The following is a 25,626-nucleotide window of genomic DNA, read 5'->3' as shown; positions in this document are numbered from 1 at the left end:
GTCTACTTTTTTGTAAATCTCTTGTCTAAGTCCTCCTACAACCCTGGATATAAGGTGGATCTTCATCAGAGTATAGTGCCATTTAGCAGGACATTTAGGAATTGGACTATAAATTACTGGACTTAACCATAGTCATGTGACAGACATAGTGGCAGTTTTAGAGACACAGTATGAAGTCAAAGATTTGACATCTGATTATTTTCTTTTTAAAAAAGAGCAGCTTTATTGATATTTTACATGCCATCAAATTCACCCACTTACAGTATATATACAGTTCAGTATTTTTCATACATTCCAGAGTTGTTCAACTATTCCACAATCTAGGAACATTTTCACCACCCAAAAAAGAAATCCTATTCCCATTAGCAGTTATTTCCCCAGGTCTAGGCAACCACCAGTCTGCTTTCTGTCTCCATAGACTCACTATTCTGAACATTTTATATAAATGGAATAAGAAGATGTGGCCTTTTGTGACTGGATTAAGAATCTTTCAGTTGGACAGTGACTGTAATGGGGTATGTGGTGGGGACTTGATAATGGGGGGAGTCTAGTAACCATAATGTTGCTCAGGTAATTGTACATTAATGATATCAAAATAAAAAAGAAGAGGAAGAGATATGCACAGAGAAAAGGCCATGTGAGGACATAAGGAAGTAGACATCTGCAAGCTGGCCAGACCTGTTAACATCTTGATCTTGCATGTCCAGCCTCTAGAACTGTGAGGAAAAAAACAAAAAACAAAAAGAATCTTTCAGTTAACACAGTATTTCCAGGTTTGCCTGTATGGTAGTATATATCATTACTTTATCCCTTTTTATGGCTGCATAACATAGTCTGTTGTATGAATGTAGCACATTTTGTTTATCCATTCACAGGTGAATGGATATTTGAGTCATTGCCACTTTTTGTCTATTATGAATAATGTTGCTGTGAACATTGATGTACAGATTTTAGGTAGACATGTTTTCATTTCTCTTGGGTGTTTACCTAAGAGTAGAATTTCTAGGTATGTGGTGACTCTATGTTTAGCATTTTGAGGGGCTTCCAGACTGTTGCTGCAGTATTTTACATTCCCAACAATGTAAGAGGGTTCTAATTTCTCTATATCCTTGTCATTTTTTTATTTTAGCTGTACTAGTGGGTATGAATGGAATCTCATTGTGGTTTTCAGGTGCTTATTGGCTATTTTCTTGTCTTCTTTGGAGAAATGTCTGTTGAGATCCTTTGCCTGACTTTGAAATGGGTTGTCTCTTTATTACTGAGTGTTAGAAGTTCTTTATATATTCTGGGTACAAGTCCCTTGCCAGATAAATAATTTTTCTCCCATTCTATGGGTTTTCTTTTCATGTTCCTGATGGTGTTGTTTGATGTGTCCTCTCCTGCTGAAACATCCGGGAGTCAACAAGTCAGCTGTATACTATCAGGAATCATCCCACAACCTGTTTGCTTCTTTTTAGCTGAACTGGTGACTGCTCTTTGGTAGGCAACGTAGAGCAGGACATCCCAGGTGTGTTTGGGATCTATTTGCCTTTGCCCGCTAGGTGTCACTCTGTTCTCATCTCCCAGCGTGTGAGGCTTTTCTTCTCACTTTGTATTCAGTGCGATACAGGAGGAATCCCTGAAAAGTAATGTATCTTTGAGCTTAAACTATTTTTAATCTTAAAAGGACTTTCTGCCAAAAAGAATTCTGGACATGGAAGATCATGTCACTTCACTCTTTAAAATATTCCAGTGACTTCCCTTCACACTTCTTTTCTAATGACCAGCATGATTTGGTCACTGGCTATTTCTCTGACCTCATATCCTGTCCTCACTCCCTTACTCTGCTGTAGCCTCCACTCCGCTGGTCTCCTTCCCTTTTATTTAACACCAAGTAAGCTCCCACCTTAGCACTTCTGTACTTGCTGTTCCTTTCCTGGAGAATCTTTTCTCATGTATTCTTAACATTTGCTCCTTCAGTTTATTTAGGTCTCTGCTCAAATTCCACCTTCTCCTGGAGGCTTGCCCCGATCAGTCTCCATCACTCGGTGCCTTACTCTTTTTTCCATAGCACTTTGTAGTAATTTCTACTACATGCCCCCTCACTCCTACCACAAGGTAAGATCCACGAGGGCCCGGACTTGGTTTTGTATTTCCTGTATCTCTAGACAGTGCCTGGTACATTGTAGGTGTTCAGTTACAGTTGAATGGTTTTAGTCAACAAGGACACCTTTGTAATTGCCAATTTGTATTCTCTTAAAATAGACAAATCTGTACAAACTGTATTTCTCAGATGTACAAAAATACAAAATGTTTTTACCCCAAAAATAGTTTGATCTTGGCTTTTTTGCCTTAGGGGTATTTCTTCTCACTAGCATCTTTTGATTTTGAGGGGATCCTATGTCGACTTTTTACCTTCTTACATTTCTGCCTCTTGACTTTTATTCCTTAGTTTGCTTTGCATCAACAGTATTCAGATGCTTAGACTTCACTGAAAAGTGAATCAGTGTACTTGCTCTCTAGAGGCAGGCTCACTACACTGTATTGTCCATAGACGGGCCATAGAAGGAGGTACTAGTGGAAACTTGTGCTTGTATAAGCCTAAAAGCATTAGGGCAGATTAAAGAATAGATCCGCTACTCAATCTTGACATCCTAGCTTGGATCTTCCTTTCAGTTACTTAAGTGAACACCTCCTTCAGTTACAAAATACAGTACTGTAAGTATTTGTTATAATCTTCCTGCATGGACACCACAAAAAAACACTCAGGAGAGTCTATTTTCATTTATTCTATCTTGCTCCCATCACCTGCCAAAATAACCTGTTCTGATATTCCATCATCCAAATTATGTGTGCTCCAATTACTTCTTATACCCAGAAATAGCACAAAAAAATTTTAAGATTTGATTTGAACTTGACTATTTCCAAACCATTCTGTCACCCTGATTCTTCCAATTTCCTCTTACACTGTCAGAATATAGAGTCCAGTTGCTCATGGTAACTTTAATTCTGGTCTCAATCCTTTTACATCCACAGAATGACAGGGTGGCCACCCAGCTGGCAGTGACAGTTCGCAAACAAGGAGACAAACATATCAAAAGCTGGCACCGTCGTTGTGCTCTTACCTGCTATGATGCTCACAAGATGAGCCGTGATGCATTTGCTGTCATCAGGAACTCTAATACATCAGGAACCCATACTGACTGGTAAGCTTCTTTCTAGGTTGTCTTTTCAGGAGACTTACATCCTATTTTGCTTAAAATTAGTGGGTATATAAGCTTTCCAGCTGAGGTAGGTTCTTGTGACTGACTAGCAGGACTTTTATAGAGGGGATGATCAGCACTAAGGGAAAGAACACAGTAGAAAACCCCAGAAACAGGGCCAGCTCAGCTGTAGCTTCCATCCCTAGATTTGGTGCATTCCAGTTCCTGGGGTAGTTTTGAGAGGCAGAGTGAACCCAAGCTATCCCTGCCTCTATCAATTTGCTATAGTCGGGGGAGTGACCAATTGCACTTGCCATAAGAGAACTCAAGTTTTAAGCAAACACTTGGGAACTTCTCAACTACTTGATTGTTCTATCTTAAAAGCATCTTCCTTGATAATGAAAGTGACCTATATTCATGGATAATCTCTACCATCCCAACTCAGTTACAAGCTCTACTGGTGTAATACCAAATGTCATATTAATAAACTTCACTTTAGTTGGTCATGAAAAATAACCAAACATATGACTGGAGTATGTTCATTGACTATTCAGTATTAATGGTTTTCAGTATTGGTTGGAATCCTTTAATTATTTAAACACTGAGAAAAGTATTCCAAATTCACAGTGGAAATATGTGAGATAAATTGGTTTTTCACTTTAAAAAATAGAAATTAGCCACCTAAGTTACTGCTTATCTACATATGTGGATACTCCTATTATATGTACAGATCTACAATGATGGGATCTCTAAAGTTAGTCTCTGTCCTTAGAATAAATTAACTTTTACTTCTCAGTGTGTTTTTTTCAAATACTGAACAGTTTGCTGAACCAAGTGGTAATTGTGATACTGTGATCATATGAAACCATGTAAACTGACAGACTCTAACAAATACTACTCACTAAGACTGAAATTTATTGACAGGGAAGCATCACAGTTGTCTGAGACTGTCTGAAAGCATGAAGCCAGAGGACAGTGAGATCATCATAATAATTTTAAAATAGCATTTACTCTTTACCTCACCAAGGGGTTAATCTGTGTATGAAAATATGTTTAATTTTTTGAAATTCAACTTGTGAAAATTTATTTGGGTAATTACACATAATGAGGAACTTTATGACAGGAATTTCTTCAAATGTTTGAGATGAGGATAGGTAACCAAAAGCAGCTGTGAAATTTCATTCTCTAGAAATTCCCAGAGCTGCAAGTCTGTCAGAGTTAGGATTGGGTGGTGCCTTATTGAAAAACAATGGGTAAGAGGAATTTTCTCAAGAGTCTTTCCAGTCTCAGCACTCCCAAGTTTTTTTGTTACCCTGAGTATAATGTCTTGCTCCAACCCTGCATTGCAGCAGCTCTGCAGCATTATCTTATAAAGTCAACATCCAACTTCAGGGGATCTGGCATATGTATGGCTGGCTTGGTTGGTGTTCACCAAGTCGCTGGTTCTCAAGGTGTGGACTAGACCAGCAACATCAGCATCCCTGAGGAAACTGGCTAGAAAGGCAAATCGCAGCCCAGCCCTTCCTTGTATATTGTCCCTGTATTAATCAGATACACCCTGAAGTTTGAGAACCACTGCAGTAGTAATTTCCTCCTGTGCCAGAACCAGAATCCCAGTCTTTTTACAAATTGACTCTGTGACCTGGTGCTAATCTTATTCCTTTACTTTCTATACAGGTCCCCTCCTGTCATAATGCTTTTCCTCTGTGCTACCAAATTCTCTGCCAGTGCCCCTCCATCTTGCACAGACATCACCATCTTCTTGAACAATGACTCAAGTTCTTTGCCTAAGTTGTCAATTACCCATTCAGAAGCTAAGAACCAGGGAAGTGGCCCAGCGGTGACAGCCACTAAGAAAGCAACCACTTCTCTGCAATCATTATTCCAAAAAGCTGCAGAAAAGCAGAAAGTCAGAGAAGCTTCACTTTCATCTTTTACTGCTACTACCCAGGCCTCCATGAGCAATTCACCATCCAAGCCCTCATTGCCTTTCCAAAGCAGCCGTACTACAGGAACCGAGCCCTTCTTTAAGCAGAAAAGTCTGCTTCTGAAGCAGAAACAGTTTAATAATCCTTCAGTTTTCTTCCCTCCACAAAACCCATGTTCCAGCCCTAAAGAGTTACCAAACTGTTTCCCAACAGAATATCCAGACTGCATCCCTGTCTGTGAAGAAGCATTGAGGCCAGTATCCTCTAAAGCCACTCCTGCAGAGATGGATTTGGCCCCCACTAACCTAAGCACACTTGCTTCTTTAACTTCCAAGTCTGCTTTGGAGGTGGCTCAGCAGGCACCTACTACCCCCAGTCTTCTGGCAGCTGAGGATCAAGTGCCCTGTGAAAAGTGTGGCTCTCTGGTACCTGTATGGGATATGCCAGAACACATGGACTATCATTTTGCATTGGAGTTGCAGAAATCCTTTTTGCAGACACCCTCTTCAAACCCTCAGGTTGTTCCTGCCAGTTCTCCTCAAAGCAAAAGAAATCCCAAGAGTCCTTCAGCCTCCAATAGTAAGCGCCTTCGCCCTGAGGGCATGCAGACATTGGACTCATTTTTTAAGCCATTAGCACACTAGTGCTGCCCTCAGGCTTGCTGTAGGGTTTTCATATTTTATCTGTAATCTGGGCGATGGAAATATGTTCACTTCTCAAGGAAATTCATAACTCTATGAACTGTTAAGAAAAATTTGTTATCTTTTAAGAAAAACGATCCCGTTGGATGCTGAGTTAAGGCTCCCATCTCTTTACAGGCATGGATTCTAATCCCATTGCTGACAGGGATGTAAAAATTCATCTTCCAGAATTACAACTGCTCTGGACTTTTGTTAGTTTAGGGAGGCAGTGTTGCAGTAAACAATGCGTGGGCCTCTCAGCTTAGGAGATCTGGTTCCAAACCTGATTCTGCCTCTTGGAGCACGGCCTTGAGCAAGTCACGTTCCTTGTGTTTCCTCATCTGTGAAGTTGATATAATACTTCACAGATGATCAGAGATTAAGAACCATGTATTTAAAGTATGTAGCTTAAAGCTGGCACAGAAGAGGAACTGAGTAAAAAAAGCTTTAAAAAAAAAATTCCCCCAGCTCTGTGATGGGGGCAGTCCAGATAATGCCTTGAGGTTGAGAATGTGAGCAGCCTTGGAACCCTGAAGTGATAACTACTTTAGGGTAGAGCTTTGCACCAGAAGCCACTCAATAAATAACTAAATTCCTTATAAATTAACCCTATTTCAGCCACTGGCCTTTCTACCTCTTGCATTTTGTTCTAATGTAGAATGAGATTGTTACTAGACCAGTTCAGGAACTCTGTTTAGATTGGAGAAGTTGTGATGAGAGCTAGATTGTCTCTAGAACCTTGCTACTCTGAGTGTGACTGTAGAGCAGCAGCCTCAGCATCATCAGCTGCAACCAGACCCCCATGCCTGCCGAACCAGCATCTATCTGTACATTAACAGGATTCCCCGGGTTGTGTATCTTTGGTAGTTCCCAAATTACCAATCTGAAAGATACCAATGGCTGGCATTTGCCTTAAACCCTAAGTTACAAATTTAAGAGGTAAGTGCTTGGGCCTTCAGGGTCACTGGCATCTTCATTTCTTCCCTACTGAAGTGTAACTATGTAGCTTAGGGTTTTAAATTATTGTAGCTTTTTGCACTTGTCCATGTTTGTAGCACTGTATTCTTAAATCACCGTTCTTGTGTGTGGAAAGTAACCTTTTCTGCTTTTACGACATGGGAAACCTCAAGTTACACAGAGAACCCAAGTGGAGATGAACTGAGCTAGGTGCGGATGGGGTGAAGTGGGTACGGAGAATGGTGTACATATGCCTCCTCCCATACATATATGCAAAGCAATCACTTTTTAAGCTTATTTATGAATTGGAGGTCTATTTAGTTTGAAGGAGGGAACATTTGACAACCATGGGTCTAATAGGAAATTAGTTCTTCCAAAATATTTTCTACTTCTGTGGCAGTTTTAATAAAAGATTTATTTACTGTATGCATGGCCCTTTCTCTACTAGATTTAGTTTCTTGAAGGCAAGAATTCTTCACAGTGCCTTGTACATAATAGATGCTTGATGGTCATTGGACGAAACATAGTGAGAAATTTTAGATGATTACTAGAATTGGAACAATAAAAATGTATCTACTAATGGGTGTTGTGGGAAGGCTACTCATATACCGTACTATCCTAAATGTTCCATTAAAGTAGCTGGGTGGCTCACTAGTACCTGGAGATATCATTAAGTACTGAGATAATTTTTCCAAAATTTCCTTTCTTAATCCAGGGAAAAGTTAAAAAAGCTGAGATGAAACAGTCCTCTCTTTTTGGTGCTGTACAGATCAAGATGAATTAATTTTTAACACTTTGGTTGATTGGAAGGTGTCATATAGAAAAGTAACGTGGTAGAAACTTGGGTTTCATTGGACTTTTAAGAGGCCAAGATGGGTGGGGGTGGAGGCTAGTGGGTAATCAGTAAATACCAGCAGCACACCTATTTCCTTGGGAGTGCCAACCCTGCCCCAGCATAATGGCCATGTGCCTGTGGAGGGGACAGCAGAAAGACAGCAAAGGTCAGTTTGGATGAAAGCTCTAGGACATTTTGGTGAATATAACCTTTCCTCACAGCTGTTTACCAGCAACTGTACAGAAGGAAGCAAGCAGCTTAGTTCCCAACAATAAAGGAAGTTCTTCAACCACAGGCTCCTTAGTTTAAGTTAAACTAGTGATATGTTTAAAAGCAGCTGTGCTTGAGTGGTAGAGAAGCTATCACTTTCATACCCTGGGGGCAGAATGCCCATGCGACCCTAGGCCACATGTATCATTAAAATTCTCTAAGAATCAGAACTCAAAATGCATCCCTGGTTTTTGCAGTTGACTTTAACCTTGGGCCCTATTTATCTACACATAAAATGTGACAGGTATTCTGAACACAAACAGGAAGGGACTAAGGTTTGTTAGGTGGCTCTCAAAGTTCCACGAAGTTAGTTTAGGCTGTATAAACCTCGCTTCAAGCTATTTTGCATTGCTAGGAAAAGCATGAGGATCAGACTACCATGTCTCTAAATTGTACTCTTTGTTAAGTAACTGGTACACTATGCTCCAGTCTCAGGGCACAGTAGCAGGCTTCTTACCATTGTGACCAATAACAAGTGGCCAGCTCCTCAAGTACGGGGTGGTTACCTACCTCAGCTGAAAGGCAGCAGTTTCACTTTCTATTCTGCTCAGAGAACTATGCAAAACAGGCCCGAGTAGTGGGTCACAATAGTGGAACACTGAGCACACGCTGGGGAGAAGAAGGAAGAATGGCGAGAGAGATACCAGATGGGTTCTTTCCCCATTCAGGGCTCAGCTGTGTTAAGGTCACACTTGTCTCTCACCCTGGAGAGGAGTCTAGCTCTGGAAGCTGAGCCTGTCTTAAGCATAAGCACAGTGTGTTCAGTAAAACATTTTTATTCTGTACAATATATATGTGTGTATTTAAATATATATGTGGATATGTGTGTGTGTGTATATACACATATACATATATATATATACACATATACATATATATATATATATATGCAGAGAAACCTAAACCAACAAATCCCTGAGTCCACGGGAACCCAGGACACTAACAAAGGGAAAGGAGGGAGTCCGTGCCTAAAGAGTAGAAAATATGGCAACATCTTTCCCTTTCCTCCAGGTTCCCTGCAACAGAGGGAAAGGGATGGTCACTGCAAATTCTAAGAGAGGACTTAACGTGGGAGCAGGAAGAGGGGTGAGGAAGGTAGGAAGGGTTGCTGGGTGGGTCAGGTCCCCAGCCACCAGTCTGGGAAAGTAAAACACTGTTTGATCCAGCATTAAAAGCAACAGATTGCTGCAGGGGAGGGGACAAAACTGATTGACATGCAGCTGACCTTCGGTATGCCAAGCTTAGCTCGGCAGCCCCACACCTGAGCCAGCACAACAAATAGCACCTGTGGGGCCTATGAAAGGAGAAACTTGGGAAATGGCCCTTGAGTGAAGAACAGAAGGGAGATAACGCTGAGGGACAGGCCTCAGGTCTCAGCACAGGATGGGAGCACTGCCATTCACTGTCCCTGTGCCATTTCTTCAGACCCTGGGCCACCAGATGGCCAGGAACAGATGTCTTTTGTCCAGTCAGGTAGAGACAGGCAACTTACATGGCCTTGGGAAGAGGTATAGAAAAATGAGTGCTTTCGAGGACTGCCCCCAGGTTGTGACAATTCCTGAAGTGCAGGCACCACACCGGCGAATCATGCCCAGTTCTGACAGCGGACCCGAGGTGGTGGTGGTCAGCTCCCTCCAGTAGACAGGCCACGGAGTTGCCAGGGTTGATGAGCCAACCAGGTGGACATACAGCTGCTGGGCACTGCCCTGAATTCTCCTGTCTTCTCCCTCAGGATTGCCCCTGCCTTGCCACACCAAGCTTGGCATCTCTCCAGAAAAGTGGCAGGTAGTTAAGTGGCAGAGAACACCCCTCTCTCCCTAGCCTACTAACACACAGAGCCGCCAATGGTTGGGGGCAGCATGGCCGGAAGTCACCTTATGTATTGTAGGGACAGCAATAGAGCTGTGCCTGCCTGGAGAAGTTCAGAAACCCATGTTGGCCTGGGCCTCTCCTGCTGCAATGGCTTGCACATCAGTGACATGGCCGATGCCCTTGGTGACACCCTCCCGGAAGAGCAGCTTGGCACCCACCTTCAGGTACTCTGGGTGTTTCAGGAAGCGGAAGCGTACCACTGCCTTCTCCCCTGTTCGCAGCTTGTCCTGCAGCAGACATGTGGTCACTGGCCCTGGACAGTGCTTCCCATCCCACTTTCTATCATCCTCAGCTCTCCACCCTCAGGGGCCTATCAGGCTTCTACCCACCCAGAGGCGGTACTCAGTTTCCTCTGTGGGATCAGGGAGTTTATGAGTCAGGCCAGGCCTCCTCCTTTTCTGGAGGCAGGAGACTTCCTGAGAAATGGGGCACAGCTGGGTCCCTCTCACCTTGGCATGGATCTTTTCCACCACTGCGGTCTGCCGTACGTTGCCCACATGTACTGTCACCTGGAAGCCTCGCCGGAAGGTGGTGGCGTGGAACAGCAGGACTATCTCTGCCTCGAACACTGAGCAGATGGTGGGATTCATCTCGGGGCTCACCATCACCATGCCCTGGAAAGGCACAGTCCCCAGACCCAGGTAGGGCACAACTCTTACCAGTCTCTCCCTCCTAGGCCCCTCCCACCCTTTACAGCTCCTGAATTTCCTCTTCCTCTAGGACTTCAAACACAAAGCCCTCAGAAGATAATATTCAAAACTCTCCTCTTAGAGGGAACACTTCTTTACTGGACTCCCACATCCTAACCTTTCCAATGCTTTGCATTTTTAGGATCCTGCACACACAGGTTGCACCACAGTGACTCTTTATTCGGTGATCTGTGCTGTAGAAGTATTGTAAACCTTCATACAGCAGACTGTGTAACCAGCCTCTGAGTTTGAGACCGTGTTTCCTTTGAGTTCCTCTGAAGCACTTCAGACAAGGGCTTCTCATTCCAAGAGCCAGTCTCCCAGGTCCTTCCCTTTGTGTTCCCTCTCCAGCTGGCCCTCCTACCTCACCTTGCGAAGGCGTGCACGGTCAAAATCGCCGAGGGCCAGCGTAGCAGCCTGACCGGCGCGCAGCACCCGGCAGGCAGAGCGGTTGCGCTGGATGCTGCACACTCTCAGCTCCAGGAAGCTGCCGTCGTCCGTGGGGCCCACCACCAGCTGGTCCCCTTCACGGCAAATCCCGCTACAGCCCGGAGGGCGGGTGGCACAGTGTCAGCTCAGGCCCCCTACTTACCTACCTGCTAGGTTAGGGTCATCCAGGGCATTCCTTCCCATCTACGGCTGAGTGCCTCAGGTGGGGAAACAGAGCCTCAGGTCTGACTTAGAGACAGGGGAGATGACTGCCCGGTCCCAGTCCACACTGCACACTCAGACTACTACTACCAGGAACGGCCAGCAGCAGTGGCTGGCAGAGAAGGACCTGGTGGTTTGACACTGAACACCTGGTCCCCAGAAGAGTAAGTTATCCTCAGGGGTTTCATTCTCTGCTTTGGAAAGAGTCTTTAGGGACCTCCTCTCATTTCCCTACTTGGAGAGGAAGTCAGTTGGCTATGACTGGGGCCCAAGACCCACACTTCTTCAGGGGCCTGGAGATTCCCAGTAATTGGCAATACTGTCCTCCTAGGCCAACAGACTAGCTTTCTCTAGTTCTTCAGATGGGGAAAGCCTAATCTGCAAACAAGCACATCCTTTAGATGGGCTCTGTTCAACTCCACAGAGTCTCCTCAGGGCTATGTCTTCGAGTGTTATATGCCTATAAGGGCTGGGCAGCAAGCAAGGCAATTCACCTGGAAAGTGTCCCTCCAACAACTGTCCCCACCTCTGGTACTGTGTAGATTTCATCCACCTGAAGCCAAAGAAAATTCTATCAATGGTCTGCCAAGTAAGGCTGGCAAGTCCAAAAATCTCTAAACAGATTTGGGGCTTGGTCAGAATTGAGTCCCTCCCAGCTCCCCAGTTCACTGCCCCTTTGGGTGGCCAGTCACCTGGAACTCTGTCAGCTGCTGCATGAGTTCCTCCTGTTCTTTGCTGTTGGTGAGTGGTGGCAGGATATTCAGAAAGACTTTGAGTAGGTCCAGACTCTCTCCAGACACACTGGACAGTGTGAAGATAGGGGTGACACTGCAGAGGGAGCCATGGAATGGACAGATGAGGAACATTCTAACACGAAGTTGAAGCTAGAGCTCCAAACATGGAAAGGTAAGCTCTTAGGGTGGCTAGGCACCCCTCTCTATCTGCGCACTTTCTTAGGAGCTTTGAGCCTTCTCTCTGAGAGACAGCTATAGAATGTACCCATCCCAGAGCCCAAGAGAAGACAGCAAATGCCTGGCACAGCACTTTGTTTCCAGGGTTCCAGGCATCAGTAAAGCTCTAGGTTGGCTTGGGGGAAAGGTCAAGCTCTTTAGTAAAGACTTCCTCCCACCACCTCAACCTGTAAAACCGCAGAACTGAGCAGAGCTGGTCTGGTCCTGGGGTGGGACACCACACTCAGGGGCCCTGTGGCAGGACCTGTGGACTAGAGGTCTGGAGTGAGAAAGGCTTACTTGGGTGACTGGGCAAACTGCTGGGCAGCAGTGACGGCATCATCTTCGGAGGTGACCAGCATGGGGACCTTGTGGCAGCCAGGCTGCTTGAGGACCCGCTCTAGCTGGCGTACTGTCCTCTCCACTGTGGTCTTGGCACACAGGTCCACCTTGCTGACCACGATGAAGAAGGGCACTTTCAGGGCGAGGGCCAGCCCCAGATGTTCCCTGGTGGTGCCGGCTGCCTCAGAGGAGGCAGGCAGGCACCAGAAGAGAAGAGTGAGCATATGGGGGGGAGGAGAGGGGACACAGGAAAGTCAGTCTGGCTCCCAGATTTGAAGATGCCCAGGATAAGAGACTCAGCACCCCCTCCAGCCCCATCCCTGCCCAGTGCCTCATACCAATCCCAGTGTTAGCACTGACGAGGAGCAGGGCACAGTCGGGGCAGTATGAGGTGAGGCCAAAGATGGTGGTGTGGAGGTACTTGTGGTGGCCTGCCAGGTCGATGAAGGTGATCATCTTGGAGCTGCTCTCACAGATCTCTTCTGCCGTCCTTGAATCGCTGTAATTCACCACCTGGCCCAGAGCCCAGGGCTCTCAGTGCCCCCTGCCAACCTCCCCAACCCTTTAAATCGCCAGGACCTAAACCAGTCCCTGGGTGACCGGCCTCTTAGCCCTGAGCCCCATTTCTGATTTAATTCAGATGCCTCCTCTTTTGTTTTCTAAGGAGGACAGAGCTTGCTCCATGCGCTCAGGGCCTTCATCTACCCTACTACAGAGACTCCGCGCTGCCCTTGGACTCCGTCCTCCACCACTCCCATCCCATCCTCAGAGTCCCGCCCTACGGGGTCCCGTTGATCGCATGCACCTCTCCCTTGCTGTTAAAGCCCAGGATCTCGAAGCTGATGCTGGAGGTTCGGCCAGACTGAATCTCATGCAGGTGGCGGAAAAGGTTGAGGCGAGCCCGGCCCCGCCCATTGTCCAGCTCTCCCTGGGTCAGGACTCCAAGCAGAGTCGACTTCCCTGAGTCCACATTCCCCAGGACGGCCACACGGAGGTCTAGGAACTGTGGATGAATTGTCAGAGGTAAGAACTCCAATCCCTCACCTTTCTCCACTGAAAGCTGGGTGAAGGGCAGTGACAGGGAACCACACAATGCACTGAACATCCCCAGGACCAGACCAGAGGGGAGCCTGCTACCACGGGGGCATGGGTATGAGAGGCAGGGGAGGGTGTGTGCTCACCTGTTGGTTGTCAGGGACCTTTCGTACCAGCACCTCAGTGATCTTCCGGGGCATGTCGCTATCATAATCCACTTCTCGCTCCCGGAGAACAGTGATGTCTGCCCCAACCCTGTCACAACAAGGCCACAGCTGCCACATGTCACCCGCACTCCCTCCCCCCATGCCCCACCTTCCATCTTGGCTGTGGACCAATGGCTTCAGACCACACCCCTCCCACAGAGTTCTTGACACCTTACTTCACTTCTTACCACCCTCCAAGCTATCCCACATCTACAGCTACCTTTAAACAAAGTCAGTCTTAGGGGGCAAAAAAAGACTAGGTCCAAAAAAGACAAGAAACTCAAAACACTAGTCCTCGTACTTCAGCCCTTTGTCAAGAGAAGGCAGGAGAAGGCACCCCCGCCAGAGTTAGTGGAAATAGAACTGGGAAGGAAGGGGAAGCATACTTCTCTGCCATCCGGTGCAGGGTCTTGAGGGAGGCCCGCATCTCCTCCTCGGCCAGTCCCACGAGCAGCCCATTGTCCTCCACCCCAATCTGGTAGACGGCCTCACCACGGCCCTCCTGGAGCCGCCACTTCATCTGTGTCACCAGGTGCTCAAAGCGGTACTGGGATGGATTCACCAGCTTCAGCTAAGGGCAGGTGAGGAGGTGAAATCAGAGTTGCTTCCCCTAAACCCACATGCTCCTCACCTGTACTGCTGCAAGGTCCAGGACCTTCCTTTCCCTCTTAAACCCGCTCATCCCTGACCCAAACATCCCTAACAGTGAGTCCACCTCCAACAGAATGAGGTACAGAGCCCTTACCCTGAACCACATCTGTAAACTTCTATAGATTATGAAGTTGGGATGAATCTCAAGAGAAATCATCCCATGCTAGCAAGAACAACCTGCCCCTCCCCCGTCTAAGACTCACTTTATATTCAATGTTTCCATCTTCAGCCTGTAAAGAAACAGGGAAGAGTTACCACATGCGGTCCAGACCCAACCCCTACTTCCCCAACTCCTGCTGGGACCCAGGCAGCTAACTTGAGAGCAGGAAGCCTCAATGGCAGCTGTTTAGGCCAAAGGTCTTTGACAGACAAGCCCTCCACTCAGCCCCAATGTGATGTCTCTGAAGGAAAGGCCTCTAGGAAAACAGTGAGTCACCTATCTAATCCAGGAAGAGAACAGAGTCCCTCCTTTCTTTGATAACTGGCAGCACAATCTTCCTAGATGCTAGATCACCCTTTTCTTCTCCCCAGGGCCTCAAACTACTATCCCCAGAAGCCTCTGTTTCCTCTGTCCAGGCTGCTGAAGCCACTCTTTGCCACTGGGCTGGGAGACCATTTCCTTCCTGCCTGCCCCTCTCAGCTGATGTCATCAAGAGTAAGAGGCTACAAGAGGTTCTGGACCAGGGCCAAGAGGTGAACTCAGCACTGGTCACTCAAACGCAGTGAGAGGAGCCTGGGTGAGAAGGACAGGGCTCCAAAGCTGGGGCTGAGATGAAGAGAAGAAACTCAGAAGATGTAATGAAGAAGACAGACTTCACAAACAAGACTCACTGGGGTTTTTACCTCCTGTTCCCTCTCATGCCTCAGTTGAGATGAAATACTGAATCTACTTCGCAGTCACCTCTAACTCTTCCCTACACTGTCACCCAATACATTCCATCACACAGCCTTCCCCTCTTGGGGGCAAAGGGGTGTGAGATTTGCTCCTTCTGCTTGTCCTGCATTTCTGTACTTCTCCTCCTGGCCATTTTCTTTTTCTTTCCTGCCCCTGTCATCTTTCCATCTCTTCAAGGCCCTCTGACTCCCAGGCTAAATCTAACAGGCCTTCACCCATAACCTCTACCTCATGAGTATAAGGGTGATCTTTTCCCACTAGCAAAGACCTTTTTTATCATTTTGCTGTAGATGAATTAGGATAGGTGGCTTCAGAAGAATGATCATCTAGGCCAGTGGTTCTCCAAGTGTGTTCCCCGGACCAGCAGCCTTAGCATCACCCAGAAACTTGTAAGAAACGCAGATTATCAGGCCCACCTCTGCCCTCCTAAATCATAAATTCTGAGGGTTGGGCCTCGATCTAGGTGATTCTTACACACAGTAAAGTTTGATAACTACTGGTTTAGGCTCCTCCCCTAGGTGCTCCTTTTCTAAGAGGGACAAAGTAGCAGTCATTCTCTGCCTTCGGGATAGATTACGCAGGTCTGTGAATCTATCCCCACTTCCTCATGGGACGGGCAAAAGGTGGAAGGACTAAGCCTATTGTTCTCCGGGTGTGTGTGTGTGTACACTACCGTGTGTGTGTGTGTGTGTGTGTGCACACTACGAGTAAGAGAAGGAACATACTGCTCTTCTCCCGGGGACTCCCCTCCTCCCCACGGAACAAGTTTAGAAAACTCTGCCTCAACTCAGGATGTAGTCTCCCTTCTGTTACAGCACAGGGATGAACCCAGGGCATTCTACTCTGTTCTTCCCAAGGGGACGGCCGCGGGATCCCCTTCCCCACTTCTCCTCCTGGGTTATCTAGATCAGAATGGGGGGTATCCTCCCCCGGCCCTTCCTCCCTGGGGTCCTGCGGGAGGTGGGGTCCTGGGCCCGGAAGGGTCCTCCTTTCCCCCGGGGTCCTGACACCGGAAGAGGGTATCAATTCTCTCTGTCCCGCCTCCCTGGAGTCCTGGGGCCGGAAGGAGTGGTTTCCTCTCACCGCGCCACTTCTCAGGTGCTCACCTCGGGGGGCAGGTAAGGAGGGTTGTTGGCTTTGCCCCCTCTGTTCCTTCCGTTCTTCTTTTTCCCCTTCGGGCCCCCGCAGCCGCTGATGCCGCCGGACCCCCTAGCCTTGAGGGTTCCGCTCACGGCCGGGCCCCCTCCGGGCCGGCAGCAGCCGCCGAACAGCTCCGAAACCCGCGAGTCCATCCGCCGCTGCCGCCAGCCCCCCGCCCGGTCCCTCCCCCCACCGCCACCGCCACCGCCACCGCCACCGCCACCGCCGCCGCCGCCGTCGCCGCCCCTACTGCCACCGCCGCGGCGGGCCAGCCAGAGGAGAGCGGGGTGGGGCCCTGTGAAGGCCACGCCTCCCCCTCTGGCCAGGGGTCGCGTCAGAAACAGCCGCGGGGCACCACGGGATTTAGAGTCTCAGGCCTGGAACCTTCCTTAAAAGACCTCGCCGCCGCCCTACAACTCCCAGGAGGCATTGCAGGCAAGGGGCCGCCAGTGGCTTCGGGGCGTAGGCAACGCGCGCGCCCTTGCCCGCGAAGGTCTAAGGGAACTGTGGTCTGGTTTCCAGTCCCCGAGCTGAGTGGGTCTTTTCCTAGGGGCCTGGGGCTGGAGCAGTCACCGGAGGCAGAGAGCTTACATCAGAATCAAGTTTTGTGGGCGCTCCTGGGTTTGGCCCCTTGGCGCGATCCCAGACAACAGGTTTTGGACTTGGAGAACTGCAAGACTCCGAGCGACTTGTCCCTTCCAGCCTGCTGGCCTCGCCACTACCTGTTTCTTCCCCGACGTCCGGCGTATTGTCGGGGTGAGTCAGGGCGAAGGCGGATGGTGGCCAATTACGGTTGTTATTGCTGCGATGATTATGCCACCTTTACACAGTAGTCACTGGTTTATTACCAGGCAGGCACCCTCCAGGTACTGGTTTTAACAGCCCCACACACCGCAGTGGCACCGACACGAGCTCCGAACCCATAAACCAGCCTTGCTGCGTGAGGGCTACAAGGCTGCCAGCGGCGATTATTGCCCCTCCTCTGTGTTATGAAGTAGAACCAATCCCGAAGAAGCGAGTTTGATTTTAAAATAGCCAGGCCTGTAGGACGGTCCTGCCCCGCATTTGGGGCGGGGCTGGGACTCTCATTACGTCAACCACTGCTAGGGCAGGGGAAGTGGCCAGGAATAGTAACTTGGCCGAGAGCCACAGGGGATTACTGACTTTTGACTTTCTTGCCAAGCCATCTCTCTTGCTCTTTGGGGCTCTCGCAGTCAGCAGAGAGTAAACAAACTCAGCGACATAACCAGTGTACAAGACACTAGAAAGGCAGAGTGGAGAAGCAGTGTTGCTGGGCTGGGAGTCAGGACGCCAGGGTTCAATTCCCAGGCCCATGTCTGTCTCATGACTCATCACTCCCATAGGTCCACTTCCCCTCTTCACAGATAGCGAGATGCTCTCACACAGCTACGAAATAAAACAGCGCTTCCCTTCAGATATGTTTTCTTTGGAAAACTAGAAGCAGCAACATTAGCTTACCTCAGGTGACCGTTTCAAGGGTTCAGACCTGGTAGAGTCCATGGCTTTCCCTCAAGACCTCAGCGAGGGAGGTGGGTCGCCGATCACGTAGTTGTCCACATTGCACAACCCCAAAGCAGACGGGAGCAGAAAGACCAAAATCTGCAAAACAGCCTAGCCGACCGAGCCAATTATGTGGTCTTCAGTGGTTGAAAACACATTTGACTTCTCAATCCTATTCAGCAAAAGGAAGATTATGCTGCAGAGGTCAACCCTAGCCAGGAGTATAACCCTGCCAGGAAAACTGCTGCTTAGAGGCTGAGACCAAAGAGCTCAGTAAGAGATCTCAAGAAGGATGGGGATTGGAAGGGAGGGCTAAGACTGTTCCCCTGATATTTTCACCACAACCAGCTCTGGGTTCTCTTGATAACCAAGGCCTGCTGCACTCTTCTGATAACACTTGTCCTCATCTTGAATCTTTTAACTACTCCAGTGTACACAGTTTCACATCATCCATCCCATTCCCCTTGACTCCTAAATGGAGAACTTCTTTTAAGAAATAGGAGAGGATAACCTATTCTGACAACCCATTCTTGAATAACCTTGCTTACCACAGACAGGAGAGAAAGCTGGCAGAGGAGCAGGCTGAACAGAGATGTCTGTCCAGGAGATCAAGGTTCTGGGAGATGGAAGGTGGTACATGTGTTTAGCTTCCCAGAGGGGTTGCTTATGAGGTAGTTGGCAGTGGAATACAGGATATATGATGTATATGTGCTCATGCACACACACACACACACACACACACACACACACACACACACACACACACACGTTTTTCCTGTCCTGGTATGTAATAATTTATTCTTTGTGTATTGTACCTTTATGTAAGTTTTAAACTCAGACTTAGCAATCTTTCCCTTTGTACTTTCTTGGTTTTGTGTCATGTGTAGGCTATGTCTAGCCTAGTTTATGAGTTATTCCCCAATATTTTTTTCTAGGAGTTTTGAGATTTATTTTTATGTTTAAATCTTTAATCCATTTGGAATTTATATAGGCTGTGTGGTAGGAACTAATTTGATTTTTTTTTTTCTAAATGAATAGGGAACTGTTTCAAGTTATTTGATTTGAAAAGTCACCCTCAGGGTAGACTAAGATCTACATATGTAGGGCTGTTTGTGGGCACTCTTCTGTTATATTATTAATTTCTGAGCCAAATACCACAGTATTAATTATCGGACTTTTATCATGTTTTGATCTCTGATCCTTACTTCCAGAAATATACCCTTTTCTTGAAGTGTAGAGATTACATTTATAAAATGTGAATTTAATCATGCCATTCTACTTAAACCTTTTAAAGCGTCCTCTTCACCCTACAGTTCAAGTTCAAACTCCTTAACATGGCTTAAAAAGCTATGCCATGATCTGGCTCTTGTTTGTTCACCACAACCTTAACTCATTTTAATCCTAATTATTTCATTCCTTAAAGAGAGGATGCGCTTGTCTCCCAAGGTCTCCTGGACCATGAGGTCCCACTCTTTACCTTTACTCATCCTACAGGTCACAGTATCTTGGGCACATTTTCTCTGGGACCACCCTCACTCCCACCCCACCTAGGTTTCGGTTAGGCGCCACAGCCCGTGCACATCCCATTGTATTGTATAATTCATCTCAAGCCTTCCTCTTGTATTTTATCTATAGACAGTGAACCCCTTGAGGACAGTTCTCTGCCTTGTTTGCCGGAGTCCCCACAACCAAGGACAGTGCCTGGAACGAAGTAGGTGCAGTGAATAGTGAACGCAGGAGAGAATGGATGGATGAGGTCGGGTGCAGTAGCTGAAGGGCTCAGCGTACCCTTGATGGTGTTGGGAGGTACAAGGTTCAAATACCAGCCAGCCTGGCATCCATCACAGCGGCGGTGCCGCGTCCACTTCCGGCCGGAAGTGGAAGAGCGGGCTTCCCATGTTACCCCGCGGGGCGCCCATTCAAACAGCTCGGAGAAGAGGGAGTTGGTCGTGATGGCCGCCCCGGAGCCGGAAGTGCTTTCCCTAGCCGCAGTCCTTGGTAAGGCGTCGGGCCCGCTGCTCGGGGAGCTTTGGGGACCTGTTTCTAACGTGCCGCCGCTCCCTGCAGTCGTTAGTCCCTGGCCCTTTCTCTGGGCCGTCTTCCTTGTCCCAGTTTCCCAGCGTCCCTCCCAGCTCTGGCTCAGCCCCACTGACTCCATCGCCCTCCCCGCCCTGGATCCCATTGGTTCGCTCCCCCTCAGCCTTCCTCTCGGTGGCGTTCTGGACTTCGCTTGACTGTACTTTCTTTCAACTTAATCCCCCAGATCAGAGCCTTCACGGAATTCGGAGCGGAGCCCGGGTGACTGCCTAAGAAATCCCCGCCCCATTCCTCTGTTACTTAAACAGATCCTCTGTATCTTAGGCGACCGGGATCACGAATCTTCCTGCCACCGCACACACGGGAGTTTGCGGAGGGGGAATGTGCATGTTTCGGGGTGTCCCCTCTGCAGCGGTGGCTGATGTGGCCACAAGGGAATGAGAATACCGGCTTTTACGTTTTTCATTTTTCTCCCACGTGCCTCTGTGCACGTACTAGATTTGGAGTGGTATGAGAAGTCGGAGGAAACCCACGTCCCCCAGATAGAACTACTCGAGACAACCTCTGCCCAAGAGCCTACCAACCCTTCGGAGCCCTTTGGCCCCAGAGACTACATGGTGCCAGTGGTGTTTCCCGGGCCTGTGAGCCAGGAAGGCTGCTGTCGGTTTACTTGTGAACTTCTAAAGCATATCATGTACCAACGCCAGCAACTACCTCTACCCTATGAACAGCTTAAGCACTTCTACCGAAAACCTCCCCAGGTAGGCACAGGCTTTGGGAGAAAGGGTGAGGAGGCTTTATGGCTGTTAGATGGTAGGCAGGTGAAAAGGGAGGTCTAAGGAATTGTCAGGGCCTGTCAGCCTAAGCAGCTGTAAGGAATGTGTTTCAGCCCTGTGGCTTCAGTCATTTTCTCTCCTTGATAGTCTTTGATAGTCTAACCCTCCTTGAATTTTTTTCTGAAGTCCCAGTGTGTGTTGCATTTGGACCTAATGAACTGTCCCTTTAATTTTAATGTCTTTTTGTCTCTTTATTTTTATGTTTTACTTTCTGGGAGACTTCCTTGCCTTTATATTCTAACATCAATATTAATTTTTTTCTTTTTGGGCATAATCTTAAGAGTTCTTAATTTTTTGCATGATCCTTTTTTTTTTTAAGGTATCATTGATATACAATTTTATGAAGGTTTAACATGAGCAACACTGTGGTTACTACATTCACCCATATTATCAAGTCCCCCCCACATACCCCATTGCAGTCACTGTCCATCAGCATAGTAAGATGCTATAGAATCACTACTTGTCCTCTGTGCTATATTGCCCTCCCCGTGCCCCCCTCTACATTATGTGTGCTGATCATAATACCCCTTAATCCCCATCTCCTTCCCTCCCCACCTGCTCTTTCCACCCTCTCTCCCTTTGGTAACTGCTAGTCCCTTCTTGGGTTCTGTGAGTCTGCTGCTGTTTTGTACCTTCAGTTTTGCTTTGTTTTTATACTCCATAAATGAGTGAAATCATGTGGTACTTATCTTACTCCGCCTGGCTTATTTCACTGAGCATAATACCCTCTAGCTCCATTCATGTTGTTGCAGTGGTAGGATTTGTTTTCTTATGGCTGAATAATATTCAGTTGTGTATATGTACCACATCTTCTTTATCCATTCATCCACTGATGGACACTTAGGTTGCTTCCATATCTTGGCTATTGTAAATAGTGCTGTGATAAACATAGGGCTACATATGTCTTTTTGAATCTGAGAACTTGTATTCTTTGGGTAAATTCCAAGAAGTGGAATTCCCGGGTCAAATGGTATTTCTATTTTTATTTTTTTGACGAACCTCCATATTGCTTTTCACAATGACTGAACTAATTTATATTCCCACCAACAGTGTAGGAAGGTTCCTCTTTCTCCGCATCCTTGCCAGTATTTGTTGTTCCTTGTCTTTTGGATGTTGGCCATTCTAACTGGTGTGAGGTGATATCTCATTGTGGTTTTAATTTGCATTTCCCTGATGATTAGTGACGTGGAGCATCTTTGCATGTGCCTGTTGGCCATCTGAATTTCTTCTTTGGAGAAGTGTCTGTTCATATCCTCTGCCCATTTTTAATTGGGTTATTTGCTTTTTGGGTGTTGAGGCGTGTGAGTTCTTTGTATATTTTTGATGTTAACCCCTTATCAGATATGTCATTTACAAATATATTCTCCCATACTGTAGGATGCCTTTTTACTACTGATGGTGTCCTTTGCTGTACAGAAGCTTTTTAGTTTGATGTAGTCCTATTTGTTCATTTTTGCTTTTGTTTTGTTTTCCTTGCCCGAGGAGATGTGTTCAGGAAAAAGTTGCTCATATTTATGTTCAAGAGATTTTTGCCTATGTTTTTTCCTAAGAGCTTTATGGTTTCATGACTTACATTAAGGTCTTTGATCCATTTTGAGTTTGCTTTTGTGTGTGAAGTTAGTAATCCAGTTTCATTCTCTTACATGTAGCTGTCCAGTTTTGCCCAATACCAGTTGTTGAACAGGCTGTCATTTTCCCATTGTATATCCATGGCTTCTTTAGCATATATTATTTGGCCATATATGTGTGGGTTTATATCTGGGCTCTCTTTTCTGTTCTATTGATCTGTGGGTCTGTTCTTGTGCCAGTACCAAATTGTCTTGATTACTGTGGCTTTGTAGTAGAGCTTGAAGTTGGGGAGTGTAATCCCCCTAGCTTTTATTCTTCCTTCTTAGGATTGCTTTAGCTATTCGGGGTCTTTTGTGGTTCTGTATGAATTGCATGATCCTTTTTAATAGCATCCTGTTGTTTCGTGTCTGTATGAGCTTCTCTTACCTGAGGATATTATGTGTTTTGAAATTTTCCTCTGTTCCCTTCATTGTCTCAGTTTCCTCCAGATTCCTTCTCCTATTTATTTGTTTTAGTCTCTGTCTTTCACTTTAGCTCCTTTTATTCTGTATCTGGTGAATATTTAAGAATAAGTCATTGAAAGCTCTGTGTACATGGCTGGGCCTTATAAGCTGGTAGACTTCACTCTAAAAATATTGTATGGGAACATAGTGGTCCCTCGGGGGACTCTCAAAACACCAGTATTGGAAAAGTCTTCTGTGTGGGTGGAGGAAATTGGCAGATGATCTAAGGGTCAGGGTCTTCACAGAGGTTTGCACTCAGTCCCTCTTTGTTCACTCTTCTGTAGTGCCTAAATCACCAATTCCTGAGCCTTCCTGGGGTTATGCAGTATGACTCAATTTGCTTCTCATGGGCAGCTCCTCTGTCAGTACTTAGTATTTAGCTCTCTTGAACTCTTCCACCTACTCTTTCTTTTCCAAAAATTTGTTACCGCCTTGGCCTCTGTTGTTGTCTGTTCTCCCGTTCTTTTTGCCCTTGGGAGTTCTCTGTCTTTCTCTTTTACCCCTCCCTTCCATTTCCTCTCATTTAGAAGTATTTTAGATGGAAACACAAATAAGCATGTGTTCAGTTTGCCATGCATAACTGCAAGACCAACTCCAGAATCACCTGTATTGATTACAAATTACCCTCATTACTGCTATCATTCCATGTACAGCAAAATTTTGCCACCTGCCATCCCACCAAATTTCTTGGACTATTTTAGTTGTTTATGTCTGGATGCCTTCCTGCTGCAGAATTCTGTCTTTGTTGTTCTAAGTGTAGGAGAATTACGGGTTTGTACAAAGAATATATTTTCCTTTTTGATATATTGCTCTCTGATAAAACCCAGTGTCTGGCCATGGAAATCCAGTTCCATAAATCTGTTACATCCCAACAGTCCTTCAAAGGACATTGGCTTCCCCCACCTTGTCCCTGTCCTCACCACTCTTTGTCCTCACAGGCAGAGGATGTGGTGAAGAAGCAGCCCCGGGCCGCCACTGAATTGAGCAGCAGAAAATGCCAACAAGCCCTGGCAGAACTGGAGAGTGTCCTCAGCCACCTAGAGGCTCTCTTTGCCCGGACACTAGTACCTCGAGTGCTTATCCTCCTTGGCGGTAGTGCGCTATGCCCCAAGGAGTTCTACGAGCTTGACCTGTCCTGCCTGGCCCCCAACAGCAGGGACCAGAGCCTGAGCACAGCAGCTTGTTTGCGCCGTCTTTTCCGAGCCATTTTCATGGCTGATGCTTTCAGTGAGCTGCAGGCTCCTCCGCTCATGGGCACCGTGGTTATGGTACAGGGGCACCGTGACTGTGGAGAAGATTGGTTTCGACCCAAGCTCAACTACCGAGTGCCCAGCCGGGGCCACAAACTGACGGTGACCCTGTCCTGTGGTAGACCCTCTGTCCCAACCACGGCCTGGGAGGATTACATTTGGTTCCAGGCACCAGTGACACTTAAAGGCTTCCATGAGTGAATCGGGTGCTTCTTAATCGGGAACACAATGGCTAATTTATCTTTCCCCCTGTGGTATCAAGTCACCTTTCTGTTGCTTGGAGCTAGAGTTGCTGCCTGGTGAGAGAAGGTTCTATCCCTCTGGCTGCCTGCCTCCCCTCCTCAGACTTCCTGGTGTGCTAATGATATAGCTGTGGCTGTCATAATCATTGTTGAACAACATCTCTTTGAATCAAAGGTAGATTTTCCCAGAAGATGCTGGACCAGGCATTTCTGTTTGAGATTGTAAAGCAAACGTGGGCCCGTAGACAGACATTCTCACGGAGGTGGCCCTTTTCTGCTTTCTGTTGTGTCCTTTCAGAATTTTTGCCAGGTGTGACTCACAAACTTAAATATAAAATGAATGGATTTATACTAAATTTTCCTGGACATCTTTTGGCATAAAGAGACTTTCTAGGCTTAAGGCTGGAGTGTTTTGTCTTTCTCCTTGGCCTCTTATGCTTCAGGGCTCCCAGGATTATTTTTTACTAATGTGCTGTTTCTCTTCATCAGAATGCAGGGGAGTCTGGGAAGTTACATGACTTGGCCAAGGTTCTATAACAGTTTGATATCAGAGTTGGGGCTAGAGTCCTTGTCAGATAACTCCTGCCCTGATGTTCTTTTCTTGCCATGCACCAGGATTTGTGAGCCTTACAGTACATGTGCCCAAAGCAAAGGTCACACAGGGGAAGAGGACTGACTGAGAGACTGGGCTGAGAAAAGGGAACTGAGCAGATCTTTGCAAAGCCTGATTGAACTGTAGGTTGAGGCCCCATGACTGCCCTTTGGGATCAGCTCCTTGAGGCCAAATATCCCTCCTGGAGTTCTGCCCTGTCTCCATTGTAGTTGTCTGATGGCTGCTTGGCACTGACTGTTGGTCATATAGTCCTTAGGCAAACCCTGTCTTCCTGCCTGTGGCAATTCGTCCTCCAAAATTCCAGAAGCCACACTTCTGACTTTGCCGTCCTGGTCCTCGCTGTTATCTTCTCCAGTTTGATGCTGTCCTGACTGCCAAGTGTTCATGATCTTTGTCCCTGAGACCTGAGAACACCTGTTTATTTCTTGAAGACAGAATGTTTACCCTGCTGGCCTTGGAAGTGTGTGTGTGTGTGTAAACGGGGTTCATATGTTTTAAGATGAATGTTTTTAGTTTATATTTTATACTATATTTTAAGCACTTACATATGTTATCTATTTGAACAGCTTTGCAAAGTATGTGTTATTGTCCCCATTTCATAGAGGCTTGGGGAGATTGAATAATGCCTAAATGGTGAAACCTGGATCCAAATCCATTTGATAAGCTGAGTGCTTTACACCGTGCTGTGTGAGTTTACTCTGAGATAATTAACAAGATGTGCCCTGCCAAAGCGAAAGCTGCAGAATTCCTCTCCCTGACTTCAGACTCATAT

At 46.9% G+C, this 25,626-nt stretch overlaps 3 protein-coding genes across 10 annotated transcripts in view; 2 read left to right on the top strand and 1 right to left on the bottom strand.

The window, feature by feature from the left end:
* The window catches only part of POLH (DNA polymerase eta), a 49,943-nt gene extending 42,599 nt beyond the window's left edge, over positions 1 to 7,344 (top strand). For both annotated transcript variants that reach the window (XM_036927434.2, XM_036927433.2), the window contains 2 exons: positions 3,016 to 3,185; positions 4,860 to 7,344. In XM_036927434.2, coding sequence (XP_036783329.2) covers positions 3,016 to 3,185; positions 4,860 to 5,754 — 1,065 coding nt within the window. In that variant the 3' untranslated portion in view covers positions 5,755 to 7,344. The remainder of the gene's footprint in view (positions 1 to 3,015; positions 3,186 to 4,859) is intronic.
* GTPBP2 (GTP binding protein 2) lies at positions 196 to 17,786 on the bottom strand. 7 transcript variants are annotated; one of them, XM_036927438.2, is made up of 13 exons: positions 16,250 to 16,503; positions 14,452 to 14,478; positions 13,984 to 14,168; positions 13,538 to 13,646; positions 13,162 to 13,359; positions 12,695 to 12,869; positions 12,315 to 12,534; positions 11,757 to 11,892; positions 11,559 to 11,617; positions 10,783 to 10,954; positions 10,174 to 10,338; positions 9,883 to 9,951; positions 196 to 716 (listed from the first exon to the last, which is right to left on the bottom strand). In XM_036927438.2, exons 1-13 carry the CDS (start codon positions 16,433 to 16,435, stop codon positions 711 to 713), a joined length of 1,707 nt encoding a protein of 568 aa, XP_036783333.1. In that variant the 5' UTR covers positions 16,436 to 16,503; the 3' UTR covers positions 196 to 710. The 7 variants fall into 7 exon arrangements, with proteins under 7 accessions (XP_036783333.1, XP_036783334.1, XP_057350369.1 ...); XM_057494386.1 differs by lacking the exon at positions 196 to 716 and adding an exon at positions 735 to 1,618 and having other exon boundaries at positions 16,250 to 16,504; XM_036927439.2 differs by lacking the exon at positions 9,883 to 9,951 and having other exon boundaries at positions 16,250 to 16,501.
* MAD2L1BP (MAD2L1 binding protein) lies at positions 16,870 to 25,302 on the top strand. The gene is made up of 4 exons (XM_036927441.2): positions 16,870 to 17,039; positions 19,440 to 19,802; positions 20,340 to 20,602; positions 23,688 to 25,302. Exons 2-4 carry the CDS (start codon positions 19,556 to 19,558, stop codon positions 24,198 to 24,200), a joined length of 1,023 nt encoding a protein of 340 aa, XP_036783336.2. The 5' UTR covers positions 16,870 to 17,039; positions 19,440 to 19,555; the 3' UTR covers positions 24,201 to 25,302.
* The last annotated feature ends 324 nt before the right edge of the window (positions 25,303 to 25,626 follow it).

This window comes from Manis pentadactyla, chromosome 16 (genome assembly GCF_030020395.1).
Source record: "Manis pentadactyla isolate mManPen7 chromosome 16, mManPen7.hap1, whole genome shotgun sequence".
Taxonomy (NCBI): domain Eukaryota; kingdom Metazoa; phylum Chordata; class Mammalia; order Pholidota; family Manidae; genus Manis; species Manis pentadactyla.
This window is presented reverse-complemented; position numbering and strand designations above follow the sequence as displayed.

Excerpts from the sequence above, each read along its gene's own strand:
- GTPBP2 (XM_036927436.2), bottom strand. The coding sequence starts at position 16,435 with ATGGACTCGCGGGTTTCGGAGCTGTTCGGCGGCTGCTGCCGGCCCGGA. Across the intron at positions 12,870-13,161 it reads GCTTTAACAGCAAGGGAGAG|GTGGTGAATTACAGCGATTC; the intron begins GTGCATGCGATC and ends GCTCTGGGCCAG. Across the intron at positions 12,535-12,694 it reads CAGTGCTAACACTGGGATTG|CCGGCACCACCAGGGAACAT; the intron begins GTATGAGGCACT and ends CCTCTGAGGCAG.
- MAD2L1BP (XM_036927441.2), top strand. The coding sequence starts at position 19,556 with ATGAGGTCGGGTGCAGTAGCTGAAGGGCTCAGCGTACCCTTGATGGTG. Across the intron at positions 19,803-20,339 it reads TTCCCTAGCCGCAGTCCTTG|ATTTGGAGTGGTATGAGAAG; the intron begins GTAAGGCGTCGG and ends TGCACGTACTAG. Across the intron at positions 20,603-23,687 it reads TCTACCGAAAACCTCCCCAG|GCAGAGGATGTGGTGAAGAA; the intron begins GTAGGCACAGGC and ends TTGTCCTCACAG.